The sequence below is a fragment of the Mesoplodon densirostris genome, chromosome 16 (genome assembly GCF_025265405.1).
Source record: "Mesoplodon densirostris isolate mMesDen1 chromosome 16, mMesDen1 primary haplotype, whole genome shotgun sequence".
Lineage (NCBI taxonomy): Eukaryota > Metazoa > Chordata > Mammalia > Artiodactyla > Ziphiidae > Mesoplodon > Mesoplodon densirostris.
The window spans coordinates 1,644,696-1,670,853 of NC_082676.1; the positions used below are offsets into that span (position 1 = coordinate 1,644,696).

A 26,158-nucleotide genomic window follows, 5' to 3' on the forward strand; every position below is an offset into this window, starting at 1 on the left:
GTGCCCTCCCCGAGCTGACCCAGTGCATCACTGGGTGAGAGGCCCCCAGCCACTCAATTGCAGCCACGATTTCTAGACCTTCTCCCAGTCCGGAACATTGGAATGGACACAGACTGACTCCACATGGAGCCCTGGGTGTCCCTGACCAAAGGACACCACCGTCCCTGCGACAGTGCTCACAGCCCGCAGAGAGGAGCGTGGGTGGGCACGTCAGCCCGCAGCTCAGGCTGGAACCCACCGCTTCTTTCTCTCCTTATTCTCACTAATGTTCATCCCCTGGAGCTGAGACTTTGAAGGATGGTCACACAAAGGTGTCTCCAGGCAGCCTTGCGAGGATGCAGACAGAGACGTGGATACAGACACAGAGGCTGTCTCCCTGTTACGACTGGTAATCAAGATTCATTTTCTCTGACAGCTTTTATCCCGAAAAGACACCCACACACTGTTTATGACATGTAAATTACTTGGGATTTGCAAGTCAATTTCTTGCATGAATATTCATGGATGCATGAGACCCAGGCGGGTCTGCTTTCTGTGGCTCTCAGGACACCGACCGCCCGGGATCCCAGGCATCTCGCAGGGATGTGACAAGGCTGCCAGAGGCCCCTTTCACCCAGATGTCAGCAGGGTCCCCAGGCCGTGGCTGCCCCACGGTGATCCCCACCCGCAGGAGGAGAGATGCTCACTGGGGAACGGGGAGGGGCAGGGCCCCTCTCGCCCTGTTGATTGACCTACTTCTCCTAAACCAAAGGTGGCCGCGTGGGGCTCTGGCCTAGACCCAGGGTTCCCCTGACCTTGGCCGGGTGGTGAGAGTGGGACGAAGCTGCGGGCCCCCCGGACACACGCACACCTGGCTCCCCGTCCATCACCCGACACGGGATGGGGAGCTCCGGGGTTCTGTCCCCCATGGCCACGGGCACCCAAGGAAAACTGCAGCAGCCGGTCTGTGAGCTGGACAGTTGGAGGGAGCCTGGGGTCCACCCCCGGGGGAGACGCCTGGCCTCCTGTGGCAGCTGCGTGGCCCGGCCGGCCCACAGCTGACCTACCTGGTGATGGGCCCTGTGCCCCCTCCTGCTTGTGGGGTAAAAACACGCATGTGTGCCCAGTGGGTCAAAGGCCCAGGAACTCGGACATCAAAGATATTCCTCTTGGGGCTTCCCTGGTGGCACAGGGTTGAGAGTCTGCCTGCCGATGCGGGGGACACAGGTTTGTGCCCCGGTCCAGGAGGATCCCGCGTGGCGCGGAGCGGCTGGGCCCGTGAGCCATGGCCGCTGGGCCTGCGCGTCCGGAGCCTGTGCTCCGTGATGGGAGAGGCCACAGCGGTGAGAGGCCCGCGTACTGCAAAAAAAAAATATTCCTCTTGAACCAAAGCAAAGTGGGTTTGGGTTGGGCCCAAGGCAGACTTCCTGTTTAAACTAACTGCTAAAGCCAGTCGTTGAAGGAAGTCTGGAAATGTCCTGCGTGAAGAGCAGAAGGCCAGTGGCCTTTATTTCCAAATCCTGACACAGGGGCTCCCTACTAGATGCGACTCTCAGTGACCTACAGATGAAAGCTCACTGCATCCTCACCACAGTCCAGATGGGGAAATTGAGGCAAAGGAAGGTTACCGTCACCTCGAGAGCAAGTGTAGGGTGGAGACATGCATCTAGGCCACCTGCCTGGCTCCCGCTTGCTGCTAGCACCAAAAAAAATTGAAATACATTAGGTATAAATCTAACAAAGTATGTACAGGATCTATAGAAGGAAAATCACAAAACTCTAATGAAAAAAATCAAAGAATATCTAAATCAATGGAGAGAGAGTCCATGTTCTTGTATAGGAAGACTCCATACTGTTAAGATTTCAATTGTCTTCAACTTCATCTATAGATTCAACTCAACCCCAACCAAAATCTCAACAAGTTATTTTGTGGATATTGATGAACTGATTCTGAAGTCCACATGGAGAGGAGGCAAAAGACCCAGGACACCAACACAACACTGAAGGAGAAAAACAAAGTCGGAGGGCTGACTACCCAGCTTCAGGACTTACTATGAAGTCATCAATTGAGCAGGGCACTGGGGAAAGAACAGACAAAGAGATCAGCGGAACAGAACAGAGAGCCCAGAACTACATCCTCACAAATATAGTCAACTGACTTTCACAAAGGAGCAAACCAATTCAATGGAGAAAGGATAGTCTTTTCAACAAATGGTCCTGGAAAAATTGGACAACCATATGTTAAAAAATGGGCCTTAAACCTTAAAAATTAACTCAAAATGGATCATAGACCTAAATGTGAAATGTAAAACAATAAAATTTCTATATAGTAACACAGGAGAAAAAATCTAGGTGAGCTTGAGTTTGGCAACGTGTTTTTGGATGTAACAACAAAGGCATGATCCATGAAAGAAAAAAACTAAGTTGTATTTATTACAATTAAAACTTCTGCTCTGCAAAGACACCGTTAAGAGAATATGACAAGCTACAGATGGGGAGGAAATATTTTCAAAACACATATCTGATAAAGGATTTGTTATTTCATGTCTGGTAAGGGAATAATATCCAGAATACATAGAGAATTCCTAAAACTCAACAACCAAAAAATAAAGAACCCAATTTAAAAATGGGCAAAGGATTTGAATAGACCTTCCAAAGAAGGTATACAAATGGCCAATAAACCCTTGAAAAGATGCTCACCATGACCAATCAGGAAAGTGGCAAATCAAAACCACAAAGAGATATCATCTTACACTGACTGGAATGGCTACTATTAAAAAAAGAAAAACAGAAAATAACAAGTGTTGGTGAGGATGTGGAGAAACTGGAACCCTCATGCACTGTTGATGGGAAAGTAAAATGGTACAGCTGCTGTGGAAATGAGTTTAGCAGTTCCTCAAAAAAATTTTAAAAATTGACCCAGCAATTCCACTTCTGGGTATATCCCCCAAAGATTTGAAAGCAGGGTCTCAAAGAGATATTTTCACACCCATGTGGCACAGCAGCATTATTCACAACAGCTGAGAGGTGGAAGCGACCAAGTACCCATCCACAAATGAACGGATAAACACATTGTGGCATATCCATACAATGGAATAGTATTTAGCCTTAAAAAGGAAGGATATTCTGTCACCTGCTACAACATGAATGAACCTCAAAGACATTGTGCTCAGTGAAATAAGCCAGTGAAATAAGCCAGTCACAAAAGGACAGATACTCTGATTCTACTTGTTTGAGGTCCCTAGTGTAGTCAAATTCAGAGACAGAAAGCACAACAGTGGTTGCCAGGTGCTGGTGGGGGGGAATGGGGAGTGAGTGTTTAATGGGTATAGTTTCAGTTTTGCAAGATGAAAAGAGTTCTGGAGATGGATGGTGGTGACAGTTGTACAACAATGTGAAAATACGTAGTACCATTGAACTGAACTCTTAAAAATGATTAAGGTGGTAAATTGTATGTGAATTTTACCACAATAAAAAAATAGGAATGAACTTCCCTGGTGGCGCAGTGGTTAAGAATCCATCTGCCAATGCAGGGGACATGGGTTTGAGCCCTGGTCCGGGAAGATCCCATATGCCGCGGAGCAACTAAGCCTGTGCACCACACCAACTGAAGCCCTTGCGCCTAGAGCCCGTGCTCTGCAACAAGAGAAGCCACTGCAATGAGAAGCCCGTGCACTGCAATGAAGAGTAGCTCCCGCTCGCCACAACTAAAGAAAGCCCACGTGCAGCAACAAAGACCCAATGTAGCCAAAAATACATAAATAAATAAATGTTTTTTAAAAGAATTTAATATATATATATATATAAAGGAAAAAAACTCTCTAAAATATACAAAGAACTCTCTTAACTCAACAATAAGAAAACAAACATCCCAATTTAAAAATGGGCAAAAGATCTGAACAGATACTTCATCAAAGAAGATACACAGATGACAAAATAAGCATATGAAATCAAGATGCTTAACATCCTAAGTCATTAGGGAAATGCAAATCAAAACAACAATGAGAGGGGGCTTCCCTGGTGGCTCAGTGGTTGAGAGTCTGCCCACTGATGCAGGGGACACAGGTTCGTGCCCCGGTCCGGGAGGATCCCACATGCCACGGAGCGGCTGGGCCCGTGAGCCACGGCCGCTGGGTCTGCACGTCTGGAGCCTGTGCTCCGCAACGGGAGAGGCCGCAACAGTGAGAGGCCCGCGTACCGCAAAAAAAACCCACAAAAAACAAAAAACCTCACACCACCAAATGCTGACGAGGATGTGGAGCAACATGAAACTTTCATTCGTTGCTGGGGGGAATGCAACATGGTGCAGCCACTTTGGAAGACGGTTTGGCCGTTTCTTATAAAACTAAACACACTGTTACCATACTATCCAGCAATTGTGCTCCTTGGTATTTACCCAAAGGAGTTGATAACTAATATCCATACAAAAACCTGAACAGGGGTGTTTGTAGCAGCTGTATTCGTAGTTGCCAAAACCTGGAAGCAAACAAGATGTCCTTCAGCAGGTGAATAAATAAACCATGTTGCATCCAGACAGTAGAATATTATTCAGTACTAAAAAGAAAGGCATTATTGAACCATGAAAAGACATGGAAGACACTTAAAAGCATTTTACTAAGTGAAAGAAGCCAACCTGAAAAGGCTACAGACTGTGTGATTCAAACTCTTTGTATGACAGTCTGGAAAAGGCAGAACGATGGAGATGGTGAAAAATACAGATAGGCTTCTGGGCAGAATTCTGGACACGCTTCAGATGTTTGGAAACAGTGACGGTGTCCCCTTGGTCTCTAGTTCCCACGGCCTTCCTTGGGTGTCCCCACCCATGTGGTCATCTTCCTCAGGACACAACCAATTTCATTTAAAATGGGCACAAGGGGGCTCCCCTGGTGGCGCAGTGGTTGAGAGTCTGCCTGCCGATGCAGAGGACGCGGGCTCGTGCCCCGGTCCGGGAGGATCCCACATGCCGCAGAGCAACTAAGCCTGTGTGCCACAACTACTGAGCCTGCGCTCTAGAGCCCACGAGCCACAATTACTGAAGCCCACACCACGCCTAGAGCCCATGCTCTGCAACAAGAGAAGCCACCACAATGAGAAGCCCACGCACCACAATGAAGAGCAGCCCCTGCTCGCCACAACTAGAGAAAGTCTGCGCGCAGCAACAAAGACCCAACACAGACAAAATAAAATAAAATAAAATAAAATCTCTGCTCATTTAAAAAAAAAGCAAGGTGGAAGAATTTTTTAAAAAATAAATAAAAGAGTGGGTTGAACATGAGTAAAGCATGAGTAGATTTGAAAAAACAAGCTAGGGACTTCCCTGGTGGCGCAGTGGTTAAGAATCCGCCTGCCAATGCAGGGAACACAGGTTCAAGCCCTGATCCGGGAAGATGCCACATGCTGTGGAGCAACTAAGCCTGTGTGCTGCAACTACTGAAGCCCGCGTGCCTAGAGCCCGTGCTCCGCAACAAGAGAAGCCACTGCATGAGAAGCCCGCGCACTGCAACAAAGAGTAGCCCCTGTTCGCCGCCACAAAAGAAAGCCTGCGTGCAGCAACGAAGACCCAACGCAGCCAAAAATAAAAAAATATTTATTAAAAAAAATAAATTTATAGGGGCTTCCCTGGTGGCGCAGTGGTTGAGAGTCCACCTGCCGATGCAGGGCACACGGGTTCGTGCCCCGGTCTGGGAAGATCCCACATGTCATGGAGCAGCTGGGCCCGTGAGCCATGGCTGCTGAGCCTGCGTGTCCAGAGCCTGTGCTCCGCAACGGGAGAGGCCACAACAGTGAGAGGCCCGCGTAACGCAAAAAATAAATAAATAAATAAATAAATAAATAAATAAACGTTAAAAATAAATAAAACGGCACAAAATTAGAGGATTAAGCACTTAGCAAGGGGCCGCCGGGTGCGTCTGTGTGAACAGGTGACCCTGCCTAAGCACCCGCCCCCCCTGTGCTTTGTCCCTCTGATGACGCTCCTTCTGTGACGTCCCCTTGGCTGAGGGGGCTCCTTTCCTGACTCCAGGCCCTAGCCCCAAGGCAGATGGTGCAAGACCAGATGTGTCTGGGCCGGTGGCTCCAGGGGCCCCTGAGGGGGACCAGTGGCCTCTGACAGAGCCGTGGGAGAGGTCAGCCCCTCCTGCCCTTGCAGGTGGCGGCCCCCCAGTCCTCCAGTTGGATGCCAGGGAGCAAGAGGGCCCTGCTGTTCTGTCCCCCATCCCCTGAGCCTCGCCCTCACCAGCTGCATCCTGCCTGCCGCTGCCCCCGCTGACTGACCCCCTGTGCCCGCCTGGAGCCTGCTTGGGCCAGCCAAGCTTAGGGCCCGGACCTCCTGGAAAGATACCCACTGCCGGGGGAGCCGAGGCCCCTGAGCCCCTGGGAGGAGGGCAGCGCTTTGATGGAGCCACAGCACCCAGCAGAGGCCACTGGGGGTGGGGAGCAGCAGTGCCCTCCCACCTGGGCGCAGCGTCGTCGGGAGCCCTTGTCTGCAGCCCAAGGGTGGGCGCCTGATGTTGGGCCAGTCCAAGGGGTTTCAGCATTTGCCACCCAAGCCTCAAGCTCGTCCAGGACAGTGTTCCTCCACCAGCTAGACCTAAACCCTAACCTTCCTGGCCATGCCTCTGCCCTGCTCAACAAGCTCTCAGGTGGGCACCAGGGGCCACTTCCCCCCGGCACTTGGGGGAGGCCCAGTCCTGGTTTGCCTGCTCCCGACTCCTGGCTTCAGCACGGAAGTCCCACAGCCCAGGAAGCCCTCAGTCCCGAGCACACGGGGATTGGTCACCCTTCTCAGGGCCACAGGGGCTAAGCTCCTGCGGCCGCCCTTCCCCCATGCACGGCCAAACTGGGCTGAACCTGGTCCCACTGAGGGGGCTGTCCCTGCATGGAGTCAGTTGCACTCACCCCCGGCCACAGCGGGGGTGACGCCCCGGGTGAGCCCTCGGGCTCTGGCACGCTTCCCTTTCATTCAGAAGACCTCTCCTCCCCCACAAACTCCCCCGCCGTGGGTCCCGCTGCCTTGCACCAGGGGCCGGAGGCCCGGGCGAGGGGGGCTCTGTCTCCACCCTACGGATGAGGAAACCGAGGCGCGAGAGCTCAACCACCTGGTTGAGGCCCAAGGCTGACGTCTGAGTCCTCGCGGGTGCTCGCCGGGGCCGAGGGCCGAGGCTCCTGGAATTTTCACGGCAGCCCAGGACGCAGGTGCCATGCTCGTCTTTGCATCCGTGGGACCAGGGCATGGAAGGCTGGATGCTCGAGGTCCACGGATGGGCAAGCTGGGGTGCCTGGTCCGCGGATGGGCAAGCCGGGGTGCCTGGTCCTCTGGGGCCAACGTGCCTGCGTGGTCCCCCTGAGGACATCACGACAGCTGCCCCCACCCGACTCACTGCCATTGGCATGCCTGCCCCACCCGCGGCACCGGCCGCATGGCCGCCTGTCTCCTGACTCATCACCCTGAACTCCACCCTGGCCGCTGGCATGTGTCACAGACCCGCTGAACTCTGCTGCTCGTGGCTGTGCCTGGGCAGGGACCTTGGACAGAGGCCCAAGCCCCGGGTGGAGAGCACGCGTCCTGCGCTGGGCCGGGGCGGTCTTCCGGTGTCCCGCAGGCCCCCTGCGCTGTGACTGGCTGCAGGTGCTGGCCCTGCTGCAGGCCTGTGTGACCTGAGTCACTCCTGACCCAGAGATGCCCGATGTGAGGGTGACAGCCCAGCCCCACCTCCGGGCAGGACAACCTCCGGGCAGCTCCCACTCCGGGGCGCCAGTGGGCGGGGCTGAGGCTGGACTTCTCCTGAGCCCCTCGCCTGCCACCCCTGCTGCCCCAGACAGCTGCTCTCCCCGCCCCCCGCCCTGGCCCTCCCGGGGGCTGCAGGCAGAGCAGAGAAGCTGACCTGGGCGAATCCATGGGCTGCAGGCCGGAAAAGGCGGCCGAGTGTGCGTCTAGCATCGACTACCTGCCAGCCAAGAGCCCCCAGGCGTGGATGGACGAGGGCCAGACAGTAGGACAGTATCTCTCTGACTGTTGTTGGGAGGGGCGGGGTCAGCAGGTGCGTCGGGGGACCCTCTCCAACTCGGCACCCCAGGTTCCCTCAGGATAAAATCCACCCAAGACCCTTCTCTGCTGAGAGGCATCTCCATCTTGAGCCCAGGGCCCTGCTGAGGGGGGCTGTGGTGCAGCTGCCAGCGCCCGGCCTGAGCATCTGCTGGCCCGTCCAGGTGGGCCTGGTGGACGCCCCTCTATTTTGAACGAGGAGCAGGTGTTTGTCCCCAGAGAGACTGACTTGCAATCTGCTTGGCAGCGAAGCCCAGCCTCCCAGTCAGCCTGCCCGCCCTTCACGGATGTTCCTTTTTTTCTTTCTCTTTTTGAGCAAGACCTGCACATAGAAATAAACTTCCACTGTGCACACACTATCTTCTGCAGAGCCCTGGTCCAGCCAGCGTGGAAACGGGCCCAGGGACTGGCCAGCAATGAAAACCACAAACGCCTTCAAGTTTCACTGAAATAGAAACAGCTTTGCAGAGGGGATGTTGAGAAACGAGCCCTCTGCAGTTCTTAGAACCAAACATAAAAACTCACAGGAGCAAAGCTTCGGTCGAATGGAAGCTTGGCTCACTCTTGCGTTGAGCTGTCCGTCTGACCCCTCCCCTCCCCACCCCAAGACTTGGCAGCTTGCCGACCAAAGGATGGCTACAGGAGTTGTGGGGTGGAGGGATGGAGGGCTTCCTGGAGGGGGCAACCTGGGGCCAGCTGAGCAGGTCGGGGGAGGTGAGAACATCAGGGCCAAGGAGCCCAAACCTCTGCCCTACCGGACCAAAGCTCAGATGCTCAGGGAACCTGGGAACAGCAAACCACCCCCTTCACCAGACTTGAAAGCCCCTCGGCCCCTCCTCCAGGAAGCCCTCCGTGCTTTAGGAAGCCTGACACTGCTCGCAGATCCATCTCACTCTTCCTTGTCCTCACAGGGAGCCCTAGGAGGGGTGCAAAGAGCCGATTGGCCCTGTTTTGGCCAGGCCATGGGCTTTGGGCATGAGCCATGAGCCATGGGCTTTGGGCATTTCTGCGGTCGTGCTGGGCCTGGCACTGTCTGCTGTGACAAGGGGTGAGCAGCACCAGGAGCTGGCCACCTGGGCTGGCCCTGCGTCGGTCACAGCACTGGGGGGCCCAGGGCACAGGATACAGTTGCCCTGTCCCCTGGTCCGCTTTGCCGGCCCTCACCCAGGAACCAGACTGGCTAGTCTGAGACAACATCTCCCCTCAGACTCCCGGGAAGGACGGGCAGCACTGAGAAGAAACTCGGGGCAGCTTCTTGGGCAGCCACGCCCCCCGCCCTGGGCAGTGCCTCAGGTCCCTGCTGGCCCCAGGAAGCTCCTGCAGGCCGAGGCCCGCCCTGGCTGTTCGCCTGGATTCCCGGGGTCCAGGGGCCATCTGCTGTAAAAGCTTTCAGCTAGAGATTACGACTGGCCCAGGGTCCATCTCTTCCGGCTGGAGGTGCTTCCTCCAGCCACCCTGGACACACGTCCTTGCAGAAATCCACGTCCAGCTGTCCCGTCTGTGCTGCCTACTGTAGTCGCTTTGTCGCCAGCCAGGGGCTCAGAGCCACTGCCCAGCGGCCATCCGCAGGGACGCCCAGAGCCACTTCTGCTGAATGCCAGCAGCCTTGTGGAGCGCCGAAGTTGGCTCCAGACCTGCCTGCTTGATGGGCCCTGTCACAGGGAAGGAAGCCATGGTCCTAGGCGGTGACAGCTTTGTTTATTTTCAGGGGCAGAGGCAAGCTGCTCACGCCTTGCCGTGCTCCGGCACTTGGACCCACCTGTTCGTGGTAAACTCCGGGCTGGGACCTCCCTGGGATCCCCACTCCCTCCCAGCCCTTGCTGCTCCCTGATACACGGAGATTCAGGGGCTGTGCCCGTGCGCTCAGGAGCCGTGCTGGGAGGGCAGACGGCAGAGGTAGCTGCAGAGAGAGGAGCCCACGGTGACAAGTCTGTGGGGCCATGTGTGCACAGAGGCCCCACGTCTGACCCTGGGCCGAGGGGGTCTGCACGAGCTCCCGTGGGGGGCTCGACGTGGCCTGACTTGGCTTCACGAGATGACGCTTCCCGATGCACTAGATGGTCTCTCCGGCAGCTCCAGGAGCACTGGAGCCTTTGGGACCAATGAACACAGGTGACACCAAAACCCTCTCCATCCTGCCAGGCACTCCTGACAAATACCAGCGCCCGAACCTCCAGCCCCGTTAACGGAGCCGGTTTCCTGACTGGACTCAGAGGGTCGGATGCACACACGGCATCTGGTTTCCAAAGCAACCCCGAAGGTGACGGTGTGACACCCAACGCTGGCAGAGATGCACGAGGGTCACGAGCATCGTTCAGCATCTGTCACCTCCTTTGGTAGCAAGGGACAAGCAGACATCCCGGCTTGGCACTGTGGGCGCCCCCATTATTTGTGGAGATAGAACTAGTTGACCCCCAAGTCTGTAAACTGACAAAGCCCCTGACATTTGTGAAGTGTTTCCGTGTTCCAGGGGCCACACTGCGTGGGAGAGTCAGAGGCTCCCGGGACCCGCATGCGGGTGGCCAGGGACGCCGGCTCCGTCTCCCGGGGGGCGGGGCACAGAGTGCAGAGAAAGGGGTCATAAGGGGCCTGTGCAGCCCCAGCCCCTCTGGGGAGTCCTTCATCAAGAGCCCTCCCTCCTGGGCTCCACGCTCTGACAGCAGTCGTTTCTCCAGGGCAGGAGAAACAAAAACAAATTTAATTTATTGGCAATAGAAGTGGAAGTTCCCAGGCAGCTGTGGCCTGAGCTGTCGGCTCCTGGAGACCAGAGTCTCCCTGGAGATCCGTTTCTGTCTGAGTTCTGGCACGTTGGTACTTGGGTTTCGACTGGAGCTCCTGCACCGTGACCCCAGCTCGCAGTTTCTGGGAGGGTGGGGGGAAGTTGACCCAGAGGTGTCCCATCTCTTTTTTGAGAAAGTTAAAAAGGTCAGGGAAGGAGTCCGTTAAAACTCAGCAGGAGGCTCCCCAGAAAGGGCTGGAATTAGCACTAAATGCTATAAATGTCGACCAGGCACTGCCCCTCGGGCAGCCGGTGACCCCAGCCCCTGGGTCGCTGTCTGGCAGCTCCTTTCAATCCCCATCATGGGCAGGACAGGGAGGGGAGCTTTTGGCTCTTTTGAGAACCACCGGGGCCCCAGGGGACGGAGCAGGGATTTGGGGGCTTGCGGCAGAGCCACCAGGAGCCCCCCTGTGCCCAGGCCAGGGAGGGTGCCCACGCGCTGGGCTGGAGGGTGCCGGGAACTGCCCGCAGCCTGGCCTCACTGCCACCGCCCCCTTTTCGGCTCACCCTTGGGCCAGCGCAGCCTCCTGACGGGGTCCCAGGGTCCATGCCTGCGCCCAGGCTGCCCCAAACAGCAGAGCCATCTCTCCTGCTGGGGCCCAGGTGGAAGCTCAGGCCTGTTCTGCACACACGTCCCCTCGGCCTTCACGTGGCCGCTCGGAGACGCCTTCACAGACCCTGACCCAGGCTCAGGGACCCCACAGGCTTGCTAAAGGTTTCAAGCTTGGAGCAGAAAAGATGGACCCCGGAGCCCCAGACCTCACCACACCCTTCTTGCCATGGCTGGTTCTCCCCATTTGGTCCCCTCAGCTGTCACAGGCACCTGTCCCATCACAGCAGGCTCGCATGTGGTCATCAAGTCCACCTGAGCTCAAGTTTGGCTCATTACGGTGTTGGACAGGACCCGGCAGGGAGCAGCCAGCACACTCCAGGAGGCAACGTGAAGAGCTTCAGCCAAGGGGTACCTGGCAAGGTGTGAACAGGTGGGTCTACCTGACAAGGTGTGAACAGGTGGGTCTACCTGACAAGGTGTGAACAGGCGGGTCTACCTGACAAGCTGTGAACAGGTGGGTCTACCTGACAAGCTGTGAACAGGCGGGTCTGCCTGACAAGCTGTGAACAGGCGGGTCTGCCTGACAAGCTGTGAACAGGTGGATCTACCTGACAAGCTGTGAACAGGTGGGTCTACCTGACAAGCTGTGAACAGGCGGGTCTGCCTGACAAGGTGTGAACAAGTGGGACTCCTGACAAGGTGTGAATAGGTGGGTGTACCTGACAAGGTGTGAACAGGTGGGTCTACCTGACAAGGCTGGGCAGGTAGGACAACTGGCCAGGCCTGGTGCAGGATCCTGAGGCTCCCCCTGGGAAGCCCTTTCCACCCCAGGCCCGAGGGCCAGTGACAGAACCCACAGCCACGGTGGGAGGCGGCGCCCACTGCACAGCAGGGAGGAGATGGGGCAACACAGGCCGCGAGCTCACCTGCCGTCTCCCTCTTCTCCTCCTGCGCCTCCCACGGGCCGTGCCTGGCTGGGGCAGGGCCAGCGATCCGGACTGCTGGGCTCTGTGTGTCCAGGCCCTGGCAGGACAGAGAGGGTGGAGGGATCTGGGAGAGAGGACAGGAGGACGCTGGTGGCATGCTGCCTGCGGCACCTCTTCGTCTGGGTGGTAAGACGGGTCCATAGTCCCAGCCTCACGGGGTCACCACGGGGGTCAAGTGAGAATATGTATGAAAGGCGATTCTCGGCCTGCCTGACCTGTGTCCCTCGTCCTCCCCCAGACCCCACCCCTACCAGGGCTGTGTCCTCGCAGGGAGGCCAGAGGGCATCTCCTCTGCTGAAGACACCCAAGGCCCCATCTTGGCTGTCCTGGGACTGTCCGGGGCTCTCTCAACGGCGGCCTGTGAGGTCTGCGTTCAGCCTTCTCCTGCTCCTGCATTTACCAAGGGGCCCCGCGCTGGCCAGGGGCTGAGATGACACGGGCAGGCAGCCCGCAGGGGCCAGCCCTCTGTCCACGAGAGCTGTCCCTGTCCCGCATTCTGCCTCTGCCTGTGGAGTGTGGTCTCGTGGAGCTATTGGTGGCCCCCAAAACATACATCCAGTCCGAACCCCCAGAACCTGTGAACGTGACCTTGTTTGGAAAAAGGGCCTCTGTGGACGTGACTAAAGATCTCAAGATGAGGTCATCCTGGAGTGGGGGGGGGGCCTAAATCCAATGACAAGTGTCCTTGGGAAGAGCCAGAGAGGAGAGACACAGACACAGGGGAGAAGCCGCAGAGACGGGAGGGACGTGGTCACAAGCCCAGGGATGCCTGGGCCACCAGAAGCTGGAAGAGGCAGGAAGGACCCTCCCCTGGAGCCCCCGGAGGGAGCCTGGCCCTGACCACACCCTGATTTTGGGATCTGGCCTCCAGATCTGTGCGAGAATAGATTTCTATTGTTCTGAGAGGCCTGGTCTGTTGCTGGTCTTTGCTGCTGTGGCCCCAGGACAATCAGCCCCGGAGACCAAGGAGTTTCCCATGGTTTCCGTGACAGACAGAAGCACAAAAGGTGTTTGGGGTGAGAGCTTTTTCAAAACATGAAGATCTGCCCCTGGTGGTTTTAACTGGAACCTTTCTGAGCGTCTTCTAGCTGCTCTCCAGGTCCTGCACAAAAGTAGGTATTTTTAATACATGAGACGGGCATCTCTTAAAACAAGCTGTCAGGAAAATGAATTGCAGGAAGTTTAACTGGTGTTAACCCTGTCTTAGTGCCTTGCAATTATCCACCTTGAGAGTCTGCAGGCGTGTTTGACAGGGTGGGGGCCTCAGAGGCGCCTTGCTGTTCCAGAAAAGCCTCCCTTGGCTGGGATACGCTGTCTGTTCGCCGCCAGCTCGCCGTGGCCGGCTGGTGTTTTTTCCCATCTTCTGGGCCTCTGAGCGCGCAAAGAGCCCACTGTCCTCAGGGCCCCCGTGAGATCGGCGCCCCCCCAAGCCCCGGGCCTGCGTGCGGCAACTGCCCTCACATCCCCCCTCCTCATCAAACCCCGTGTAGCCCCGGGCAAAGCAGATGTCCCCGGCTGGGGCTCAGGTCCACCTCAGGAGAACGAGCCTTGGCGCTGGGCGGAATCTGGTGCCCAGGCGTCGTGCCAGCCTGTGGGGACAGAGGGGCCTTCAGGCCGGCCACTCTCCCTCCTGCCTCCTGCAAAAGCCACGTGGGCATCGCCGCAGGCGTCAGCACAGGACCCGCCACGACTCAGCTGCCTGACCCCTTGCTCGTGGGGTTCTCCGTCCTGCCTCCTGCCCTGGACGCTGGTGCCTGTGCTCCTGACCGGCTGTCCCGGGGAGACGGGCAGACCAGTGGGAGACCACCGGAGGGTGCTTTGCCGCAGCTTGGCCCTGCCTTCCCCAGGCCCACCCCTGGGGTGGGGAGAACAAAGGGGTGATGTCACGGGGCTCCCACACTGAGGACAGTCCAGAGGGGGGTCTCCAGACTACGGGTCCAACAGGGTCCCTGCGATGGAGAGATCCGTGCCCCCACCCGGTGCACCTTCTTCTGAAGGGTCCCCGGGAGGGGCTGGCAGCAGTGGGAGTGGCCAGTGAGCCCAGATCGGGAGCGCCCGGGAGACAGGTGGGCACAGATGTAACTGCTTCTCCCCCATCCCCGGGCAATAAATAACGACCCTGGACAGTGCTTCTTGCCATGCACATCCTGTCAGGCACAGAGCCCAAAAGGGACCAGTTCACAAATGAGTGAGTCTTTGATCTTGGCTCCGGACCAGCATGTCCTGGATGGCTCTACAGACGGGGCTCCCGAGTGACACGACCCAGATGTGCTTTCACTCCCTCTTGACCCTCGGGAGCTGGAGGTTTGGGGTCCTGCCAAACAACTGGGAAATTATGCTCTGGACAATAGTATCCCAGGGCCTGCTGTGAGCAGTCACAACTTAATAATTCCTAAACAGTGATGATTCCCAAACAACCCCAGAATTCTCTGAACTTCAGGAGGTTGGAAGTGGTGTGTTTTTTTAAACAGAGGAATCTTTTTTGAATTACTCACTGAAGAATGCTCTTAACCTTTAAATATGTCCAGAGAGAGTTATTGAAATTTACAATAAATCCACCTTTTAACAGACAAAGAGCTAAAAATGTTTAAGTCCAAATAATGTTGCACTTTTTCATAAGCCTCAGTACAAGATTTACTCAACTGCAGTGGCTGTCTTCAACTTTATGTTTCTAGGATAACTGTGTTTCTTTTTATGTATTCTTTTGCAACATTATTTTAATAATCCCTCTGAACCAGGTCTTTTATCATAAGCTGCCTCAGGTATTTTTGAACGTGGGCAGTGTTTAAACTCCCCAGACGACTTCCACGTGGGTACACTGCACAAGCTCTCCTGTCATAAACTATACAATTGTATGCAATTGATCAGGCGAGTGTTTTCAGACACAGGACAAGCCACAGTGCACGACTGTGGCCCCTGAGAGCAGGGGAATCACAAGGTGGGCCCCACTGTCACCCAGTTCTCTTCCTGGGGACACTTTTCTGGTTGTGGCTTTAGGAGCTGGGGTCTGGGCGGAGCATGGTTACTCCAGCTGAGGAGGTGGAAACCGGAGCTTGGGGCTGCAGGAGGGACTTCAATCTGCAGATTAAGGCACTGAAGAGGGGGACACGCATGCCCATGGGAGGGTCCTCGGAAGCCTGTGGGGGGCCTTCCTATGGGTCTGGGCTGGCTGGGGTGTGTGCACAGACTGAAACCTTGAAGGGCTTATGGGAGGGCAGCTGGCATTCTGGCAGAGCTGGAGGGGAGAGGAGTGCCCTCCCTAACACCCCGAGTAACCTGCTGAGATGCCAGCAAGTCCACACCTTAGTAGTAAGGGCCATGCCCTAGAGGAAGGCCAAGTCTAGACCCACCCTAACTAAGCCTAAAAGCAAAGGACAATATCACCAGTGGAGACTGAGCCCAGACTTGAATCCTCCCAGGATAGAAGGGCTGGGCTTTCCACAGAGCTGCACTAATGAGGCGTAAGCCAAGCCTCCACGAGTTCACGATAATCAGTCTGCAACTGAACGGCCTGCTAAAACAAGAGCCAACACTCTTCGAAGGAAGAAAACAGAATCCAGAGTCTTCAATGTGTCATCTACAATGTCCAGTGTAAGTAAAAAATTACTAGGTATGCAAAGAAATCAGACAATGTGACCCACTAATAAGAAAAAAAGAAGTCCATGAAAACAGACCTCCGGGTGAACAGTGAGCATGAGAAGTGTCAGGTGTGAAGGGGTACAATATGAACGCTCATCAAACTTTGATAACTTAAGGGTGCATGTGGATAGCCCGAGAGCAGCCATTACAAGAACAGATTCAGAGAGGTATATATACCTCAAAAAGTCAGTAGAGGACCAAAACCGGATACTCTGGCTTCCCAGCCTGAGGACTAAGAAAGTGGAGCACGTGGGCAAGGAAATCTCAGCAGGTGAGAGCTGGAAAAGGGGATCCCCTAATTCTGTGCATTAACTGACACCAATCCTGGGGTTACCATTGACCTGCACATGTATGGCACACACCCAAAGAACCAGAGTAAAGCTTCCGAAATCTGAACTGTGATATAAACCGCCTCCAAGATCTAAGACTACACCCTGAATGGTGCACATATGGGGCAGAACTGAATAGCACAGTCAAGAACCTGAAAACAGAACTGACATTGGAACCACCACCAACAGAGAGTGAGACAGAACTCCAGTTCTAACTGGGCTGATGTGGCTAAAAGGAAAGAATCAATGAAAAACATCAACCTTCTCCAGAGGACTTTAACGTAACCCAAAATACCACAACGGTATTCAAAATGTTTGGGAAGTGGTCCAAAATCCCTTGACATTGAAAGAACCAGAAATGTATGGTTAGCTCTCAGGGAAAAGACAATTCATACATGCCCCCCTCGAGAAGACTCAGATGATGGAATTACCAAAGACTTGACAGAAGGTATCACAAGCATGCTCCTTGAGGTAAAGGCAACCCTCCTGAAATGACTGAAAAGATAAAAGTTCTTAAAAGAGAAAAAGAAACCACGTTAAAAGAACCGATGGAAACTTTAGAACTAAATAATACAACATTATCAACCACATTGACCCTTAATGGCATAACATACCCAACGACAGCAGAATACATATTCTGCAAGTGTGCATGTATCACTCACCAACACAGACCATTATCTGGGACCATAATACAAACATTAACACCGTTAAAGAATGGATATCATGCAAGTATGTTCTCTGAACGTATGGAATTAAATGAGAAATCAATAACAAAATGTTAGCTGGAAAATTGCCAAACATTTGGAAGTTAAACAACACACTTCTGAAAAGGAAGCTCTTTCTAAAGAGAAATAAGAAAATATTTTGAGCTGAACTAGAATACAGCATTTCAAGGATTTTGAGATGCTACTAAAGTAGTATTTAGGAGCAAGTTTTTAGCATGACATGTTTATATTATAAAAGAATTGAAAGAAATCCCAGGTCTTGAATTAATTGTCTAAGCTTCCACCTTGAGAAATCTAGGAAAATAAGAACAAATTAAACCCAAAGCAAGCAGAAAAATGAAATGCAGATAGGAGCAGAAATGAAATTGAAAGCAGAAAGACAATTTAAAAAAATCAATGAAATCAAAAGCTTGTTCTTTACAAAGAACAATAATATTGATAAACTCCTAGCCATCCTCTGACCAAAGAAAAAAGAGAAAAGACACAGATTACCAATATTAGGAATGAAAAAGGGGATATCATTACAGACCCCACAGACATTATAAGGATGATAAATGAATACTACAAACACCCCTATGCCAACTTAGTTAAAATGGACCAATTCCTTGAAAGATACAAGTTGCCAAAACTTACTCAAGAATAAATGCATAACCTGAATATCCCTATTAAAGGAACTGAATTAGAAACCTACCCTTAAAACTTCAGGCCCAGATGGTTTCACTGGAGTAGTCTACCAAACCTTTAAAGAAGAAATAATACCAATTCCACTCACTCTCTTTCAGAAAACAGAAGAGGTGCAAACACTTTCCACCTCATTTCATGAGGCCAGAATTATCTTGATACCAAAACCAGATAAAGACATTACAAGAAAAGAAAATTATAGACCAGTATCTCTCATGAACATAGACCCAAAATTCTCAATAAAATATTAGCAAATCAAATCCTGCAACATATAAAAAGGATAATACATGACCAAATGGAGTTTGTCCTAGGACTGTGAGACTGGTTCAACATTAAATTAATCAATGTTTTCCACCGAAATGAGGTACCTAGTACACTAAAATTCACCGAGACAGAAAGGAAAGTGGTAGTTTCCAGGGACTGGAGGATGGGTGAATGGGGAGCAGTTGGTTAAAGGGTTTCTGTTGGGGAAGATGAAGAAAATTCTGGAGATGGATAATGGTGATGATCGCACAACAATGTAAATGTACTTAATGTCACTGAACTGTGCATTTGAAAATGGTAAAATGGTAAATTTTATGTTATGTATATTTTACCACAATAAAAAATTAATATCATTCACCATATTAGCTGACCAATGAAGAAAAACCACATGATCATACCAATAGATGCAGAAGAAGCATTGGACAAAATTCAGCATCCATTCATGATAAAAACTCTTAGCAAACAAGGCATAGAAGGGAACTTTCTTCACCTGATAAAAAACATCTACTAAAAACTTAAACTAAAACCCTCATACTTAATTGTAAACACTAAAGACTTTCTCTCTAACATCAGTAACAAGGCAAGGAAGTTTTCTCTTCCACCCCTGTTAAATATCGTACTAGAAGTTGTAGCTAGGCCAGTAAGGCAAGAAAAGGAAATTAAAGATTTGGAAGGGATGAAATAAAACTTTCTCTATTCACAGACAACATCACTGTCTACATAGAAAATCCCAGGGAACCTACAAAGGAATTTCTAGAATTAATAAGTGTATCTATCACAGTTGTAAGGTACAACATCAATAACTAAAAATCAATCACATTTATATATACTGGCCATGAAAAATTGGAAATAGAAAAAAATTTAAGTACATATATAATAATTCCCAAAACATGAATATTTAGATATAAATGTAACAAAATATGTGTAGGATCTGTGTGCTGAAAGCTACTACTGTTGAAAAAATCAAAGACCTAAATAAATGGAGAGATGTAGTGTAATCATGCATTGGAAGGCTCAACGTTAGGATGCCAAGTCGCCCCACATGATCCATAGATTAACACAATCCCAATCAAAATCCCTGCAGGCTTTTTTGTAGATACTGAAAATCTGATTCTAAAATTTATGTAGAGAGCAAAGGAACTAGAGTAGCCAAAACAATTTTGGAAAAGAACAAAATTGGAGGACTCGTGCTACTTGAAAGACTTCCTATAAAGCTACAGTGGTCAAGACTGTGGGGCTGGGGACAGTACAGACACATAGATTAAAGGAACAGATGACAGTCTGGATAGAACCCCACACATGAGGTCAGGTGATTTTTTAATTAAGGTGCAAAAAAACTCCAAAGGAGAAAAGATCATCTCTTCACAAGCGGTATTGGTCATGGATATGCGTATGCAAATAAGGTAGCTACGTCTCACACCCTATAGAAACATTAACTCAGAATGGATCATAAACTTAAGTATAAAACACAGAACTATAAAGATTCCAGAAGAGAAGAGAGAAAAAAACTTAGTGACCTTGGATTAGGTACAATACCAAAAGCATGATCCATTAAACTTTTTGATAAGTTGGGTTTTGTCAACATTCCTACTTTTTGCTCTGTGACATGCAATGTTAGCAAATACAAAGATAAGCCACAGAAGGGGAGAAAATATTTGCAAGTCACGTATCTGGCAAAGGACTAAGATGCAGAATATACTTTAAAAACTCTCAAAAGTCAACAATAAGAAAACAACCCGATTTTAAAAATAGGCAAACTACGGGAACAGACACTTGGCCAAAGGAGATATGCAGATTTCAAGTAAGCACCCGAAAAGATGCTTCATGTCATGAGACATTAAGGAAATGCAAATTAAAACCTCAACAAGATACCACTACACTCCTACTGGAATGGATAAACGAAAACAAAAAAAACCAAACCAGACACTGACGATACCAGGCGCTGGCTGGGATGCAGAGAACTGTCTTTCCACGTTGCTGGTGGACATTCGAAACGGCAAGTCCACTTGTGGAAAGGTCTGGCTATTCCCTATAAAGTTAGATACACTTCCTGTATGACCCAGAAACCTGACCCCCGTTGCACGTCAGAACAACACACGAGCGAACCATGGACCTCATCCAGCCACTGTCTCAACGACATCCTTTCTGGACCAGGGTTTGATGGGAAACCACGCCTTGTGCTCATAGGCTGTGTCTTTAATCCCCTTTAAGACAGAACGGCCCCTCGGCCTGTCTTGGACTTTCATGACCCGGGCACATTGTGAGCACAGGGCAGCTGCTTTCAGAACATCCCTCAATTGCGGGGACAAAGGGATGCGTGGAGGGTCCGCTTTCTGGGCAGGGGTGCCATGTCCTCAGGACATATACAGCAGGAGGCCCACGATGGCCCCAGTCTTGGGGGCGCTCACTCTGGCGTCTGCCCGTTTCCCCAATATAATGCTACTCTCGGGGGACCCTGTGACTCGCGGAACTTCGGCCACGAGTGTCAGCATCACTGAGGCCAAGTCGGCTACGGGGGAAGCAACGGAGGATCGGTGAACGGGGCGCGAACAGGTGGATGGATTGGGGAGGAGGTCACCGGGCGCAGCTGGTGGCACAGGACAGAAGCAGAGAAGATGATCGATGCCCTGATTTTATTGGAACCAATTTTCTTCCACTTTGTGGAGACGGGTCTCGGCTGCCTCTGCCTCCGCGGAATCACGTCAGACTTTAATGGCCTTGGTGCTCAGGACACCGCCGGGGTCAACTTGCCCAGGGACATGAGCTCCCCCTGCATGAGCCCCGCCCAGAGCCAGCCCCCACTTCTGCAGCCGGGCCCAAGCCCAGCGAGGAGCACTGTTGCTGGCGGCACTGAACGTGAAGGCAGACGATGAGGCCGGGCGCTCCCGGGGTGGCCCCCAGCTGTGCAGCCGCTGCCAGGGCCACGGGGCCTGGAAGACGGCAATGACGAAGTGGTGACCGAGAGCTCTCAGCCGCGCCGACGCAGGCCTGACGGGCTCCTGCCTGTGATGCCAGGAGAGGCTGCCTTAGGGCGGCCTCGCTGGGTGGGGGTGGGGGCCTCTCTAACAAGGGTGCAGATGCCCTGTGGTCACTAATTCATCCTTCCCGGGGCACGGCCACGTGCAAAGGGGCTGCTCTGACCTGGGAGCCTCCTAGAGGTCCTCTGTCGGTCCGCCCTGGCAGAGCCCTGTGCTCCCAGGAGGAGGACATCTACCCCCCGGCTGAGCATCACGAGGACAGGGTTTACGCAGCGGGGGGGAGAACGCTGCCCCAAGGACACTTGCTAGTGACTGCACAAGGCCACCACTGTGCACTCATCACCACTGGGCACTAACCACCACTGGGCACTAACCATCACGGGGCTCTAATCTCCACTGGGCAGTATTAAGCATAAGTCCTGGACCAGGGCGCTGCACGCTCTGCCTGCAGGTGCCCCTCAGCATCGAGGGCTGGAGGTGACCCTGTTCCTGGGGCGTCTCTGGCTGTAGCCCGAGGTCTGGACTCTGAGCTCACTTGCCCACCCACTGCAGGTGTGGCCCCCCAGATCCTGCCCCCCCCAGAGGCACAGATGACTCTGTACTTGGAGGGAAAGGACCCCCTTCTAGTAACTGAGCTCTGGAGACAGCCAGTGACGGGGACAGGAGGGCGTGAGCGACCACAGTCAAGCACATGCTCAGCCCCCAGGCCTCTGCCACTAAGGCCTCCTCGGCTTGCTGCCCTCCGGCCAGCTGCCCGGTCAGTGCCCAGTACGCTCTCACAGGACGGATGGACGCAGGCCCCACCGGACCCGCAGCTGCGACACAGAGCCTGTGATGGGAGGACCTCATCACGCTGAGGTCAGAGCACGAGGCCAGGCCTGAAACGCAGTGGACCAGACACGACCAGGGTCAGCCCACCTGTGTGGGGACCACTGCCTGCCCTGGGAGACGCCTGAGTGAGCGGGGGCAGTATTTCCCAACAGGGAGACTCCACAATCCCTGGCACGTGCTGTCTTCCACTCCAGAAGTCTGCCCTGGGCCCAGCAGTCTGTTTAGGAGGATTGAATCCAGTTCCCTCTGGGGTCCAGGGAGGGGCCGGAACGTCCTGGGGCAACGTGGCAGGCCCTGTGGCCTCCTCCTCTCAGACTCCCCCATTGACCTGGGGCCCAGGGTCTGGGGCTTTTGCTGGCCTGCAAGGCCCTGCCCTCACTGTAAGCTCCTCTCGCCCCCTGTCCACCCCCAGCCCCCGGCTACATGCCCAGAAAATGAGCAGCTGTGGCCAGCAATGACAGTTCCAAGGGGCTCAGAAATCTAATCACTGAACCACCTCGTTTCTAAACACGACTTCCGTTTGCAGGTGTCCAGGATGGACTCTCACAGGTGTGGAGGGCTGACAGGGCTTGTGGGAGACAGCTGGGCTGGGAGGGGCCCCCGTTTTGGAAAGAAGGGTCATGTGATTGGCCACCGTCGCCACACGTCCGAACATGGTCCATGAGAGGCAGAGGCACGGAGGCAGGCACCCGGCCCCTCTCTGGACAGACGTCACGGTTTAAACACTGTGGATGGTGGCCCAGATCTGCCAGGTGGCCCAGAGCCCGTGTGGGGAACATACAATCCCCCAGGGAAACGTCTCCTGGGATGGCGGATGGCGGTGCGGAAGAGACGCGGTGGGGAGCAAGGCCAGGGCTGAGCTCCCCCGTGAGGAATGTTCTTTCAGGCACAGGAAGCAGCCCGCATGCAGGAGCCCGAGGAGCCTCCCGGGAGCCATCAGCGTCAGAGGGAAGGGCACCTTTTACAACCGGCCCGTCAGGCTCTCCCAAGCACGTGGCCAAGGCCTTTAAAAAAAAAATGCAAACTCTGGTCTCCGAGGGCGCCAGGAAGCCAGCAAGTATTGAGTAAACTCTCGGCAGCGCTACAGCTGCGGGCGCAAGAGCAGGTCCTTCTGCAGCGCGCGCTCAACAGACACCTGTCTAGTGGACGAATGAGCAGGACACGCCCCGGGCCACATCAGCATCACAGCCTCTGACCAAAAGGATTCCTGGGAGTGGCGCTTTGGGAGGCGAGGCCATGTCACTGAGGTGTCTGGTTCCATGACCAAGAGAGAGTGAGGATGCTTTAAGGGGGAGGCCGTGCTCCCTCTGCTGTTATTGTTTTTTCTGGATGATCCAAACCCCGGCTGCTTCTGGCTGAGCCACAGGGGCCAGAGCGGGCAGGGGTCGGAGGGGAGCGTCCCCTCGGAGGGCAGTGGGCACTGCTGACCCCGGGCTGCTGACCTGAGCCTGACACGTCCAACCTTCATAGGCAGGTGTCCCCCCACCCCCAACCCTGGGCACGGCCCATCGAGACCTCAAAGGAAGCCGGAAGGTCATTCCCACTCTGGTCACTGCACACGCCCTGCCTGCCACTGTTTCTGGCACAGGAGAGGCATCAGTAGAGAGGCAGCCGCCTCTGACTCATCTCCTCGCCACACGCGGCCGCCGAGGCAACTCCACGCAGGGACACCCGGAGCCACGCGTTTTCAACACAGGCGAGGGGGGGCCCGAAGCTTAATTCTGCCCACCGGGTCCATCTCGGTGGTGGCTTGTGGAGGGTCAGCCGCAGCCCAGGGATGGACATGCAGACGGCACCTCTTGCCCCCCAGCACGCCAGCTCCCCTACCCTGGCACACCCGTCACACTCAGAGGCGACAGCATCAGTTCTGCTGGGAAGCTGAAGGCTCAGGCGTGAGACGACAGCCAGACGGGACAGCCCAGAGCCCCACCCCCACCCCCACCCCTCAGCCCAGCTCCTCCTTTCCCACCCCACCCTGAGATGGAGGACGCCCCCCCCACCTTCACGGCTACCCACGTTCTCAGGCCACGATGCCGTTGAAAGCGGTGTCTCTGCCAGGACTTGCTCCCATGGACGCCCTCCTCCCACTTCAGGGCCCTGCCTGGAATGTCCCTGCCTGAGCAGCCTCTCCCCAGGGCCGGAATCCCCCTTCCTGGCCAGGCCGCCTCGTCCAAGCCATTTCCCCGGGGAGGGCTGCCCCCTGGGTTCCCACGCACTTCACCCAGACCCTCAGAGGACCATTGGTCACCCGGCTCCAGTGTTATCCACCTTACATGGGCCCCCCGCCTGCCACCATGCCTAGTACCCTAGGATTTTCCAATAGAAACAGCGTCGACACCACCACCACCAGTAAGAGTGCTTCCGAGAGCTTCTACACGCCAGGAGCCAAACAAGCACTTCCCACACCTTCTCCCTTGAATTTCCACCTTCAGAGGTGGCGGGGGGGCTGTGATTGCCCCATTTCACAGATGGGAAAACTGAGGCTAAATTAAGGAACTGGCCCAAGACAGCATCAGGCCAGGAGGCACAAGGGGAGCAGTCCGGGCGGGGGCGGTTCTGCTACAGAGGAGACGGACCACAGGGCCTTTTGAGAAGCTGATAGAAGGGACTCTCTCCCGAACGAGGCCGGCACCAGCACACACAAGTTTACTTTACATCTCAGGGAATCTGGAGACAGCTGAGGCCCATCCACGGATGCCCCTCCCCTAGAGAGGTCACTGATCTAGGGTTCCAGCTCCCTTTGATGGAAGGAGGGGATGAGATAAGGGGGGCTGAGACCTGGCAGCCCTGGAGCGAAAGGTGGGAAGAAGTGGGGGTCAGGCTGCTCTCAAGCCCCACCCCTCCTGCCCCACCCCACCCCCACCCCTTCCCAGCTTCCCAGGAGTAAACTTCCTTTGGGACATTCCTCCAACTTCCTGTACCCAGAGGGTACACAGACCAGAAATTACTGTTGGGGTGAGGGAAAGAGACGCGCTGAGGCTTCCCTGAGGGTGTGCCTTGGACCCTTGCCCCCGGGGAGACCCTGGCCTGGTGCCCTCCGACTCCTGCTCCCCTGAAGAGGCTGCTCACCTGGATGACGACCTTGACCTTGGCGGTGCCCACGATGGGCGTGCACACCAGGCCACCGGGGTGCTGGCCGTCGGCGCTGCGGTTCTGCTGGCCCATGGTGAAAAGCATGGGCACGGCCAGCAGGCCAGAGGCCAGCCAGATAGCGCTGATGAACTTCTTGGTGCGGCTGCGGGACATGAGGGTCTTGGCCTTGAAGGGGTGGCAGATGGCCAGGTAGCGTTCCACACTCAGGCTGGCCACGTTGAGGGCCGTGGCATAGGTGCAGGCGTCGCGCAGGAAGTAGTAGCCGCGGCAGACGGCATCGCCGAAGGCCCAGGGGTGGTGCACCCAGATGAAGTTGTACAGCTCCACGGGCATGGCCAGCAGGAGGATGAGCAGGTCGGACAGCGCCAGGCTGCCCAGGTGGTAGTGCACCGTGCTCTGCAGGCTCTGCAGGGACTTCTTGCGCGCCAGCGTGAACGCCGTCACGGAGTTGCCCACCGTGCCCACCACAAAGAGCGCCAGGTACACGACAGTCACCAGCACCTTGGAGTAAATGTCCGTGTTCACGTCCAGGTCGCTGCTGGGCACCGCTGGGACGGGCTCTGACAGGTTGCCCGAGCCGTTGCCGAAGCCCAGGGCCAGGAGCGCCGCCTCCAGCCCCGACGACGGCGGTAGCAAGTAGGGGTCGCCAGCCTGGGAGACCCGGGGGCCGGGCGCCGAGCTGTTGAGGTGCATGTCCCGCGCGCGGGGCGGGGTGCCGCGCTCCCCGGGGTCCGCGGCTGGAAGCCGGGGCGAGAGTGGGCGCGTCTCAGGCAGGGACAGAGCAGAGGGAGCCCGAGGGGTGGGCGAGAAAGGCAGAGGGGGCGCGCCGTCCAGCCGGGGAGCGCCGACCGGGTCCGTTCCAGCCTAGAGCGCTCGGGGCTTGCACTCACCGGGGGCTGCGCGCTTTCCCGGCTTCCTCCGAATACCAGACCCCACGGTTCCTCCGGCCCCGGGGCGGCAGCGCCGGCTCCAGCGGAGAGCGCCTGGCTGGCTGGGGCTCGGGCTGCGCGGGGCGAGTCCGTGGCGCTGAGCGGAGCGCACGCCTGGCTGTCCGGGGCGCTCTCTCCTCGCTCGCGCTCTCCGCACACCCCGCTCCGCGCACCTCCAGCCGCGCCAGCACCCTCCCGGGCTCCGCGCCTCCCCTGAGCCGGCGGCGACTGGCGCGCCCAGCCGTGGGGGGCGCTGGAGGGGAGAGGAGGCGGCCCCAGCCACTGTCTCCGCCCCGCAAGGAGGCAGGGCTGGCCGGTCGCCCCCGCGGCCCTCGCAGGGCCCATCCG

At 55.0% G+C, this 26,158-nt stretch overlaps 1 protein-coding gene across 1 annotated transcript in view; it reads right to left on the reverse strand.

Annotated features, from left to right (window-relative positions):
* NTSR1 (neurotensin receptor 1) overlaps positions 1–25,574 on the reverse strand; it is a 44,127-nt gene extending 18,553 nt beyond the window's left edge. The window contains exon 1 of the mRNA XM_060079345.1: positions 24,858–25,574. Coding sequence (XP_059935328.1) covers positions 24,858–25,574 — 717 coding nt within the window. The remainder of the gene's footprint in view (positions 1–24,857) is intronic.
* Between the last annotated feature and the right edge of the window lie 584 nt (positions 25,575–26,158).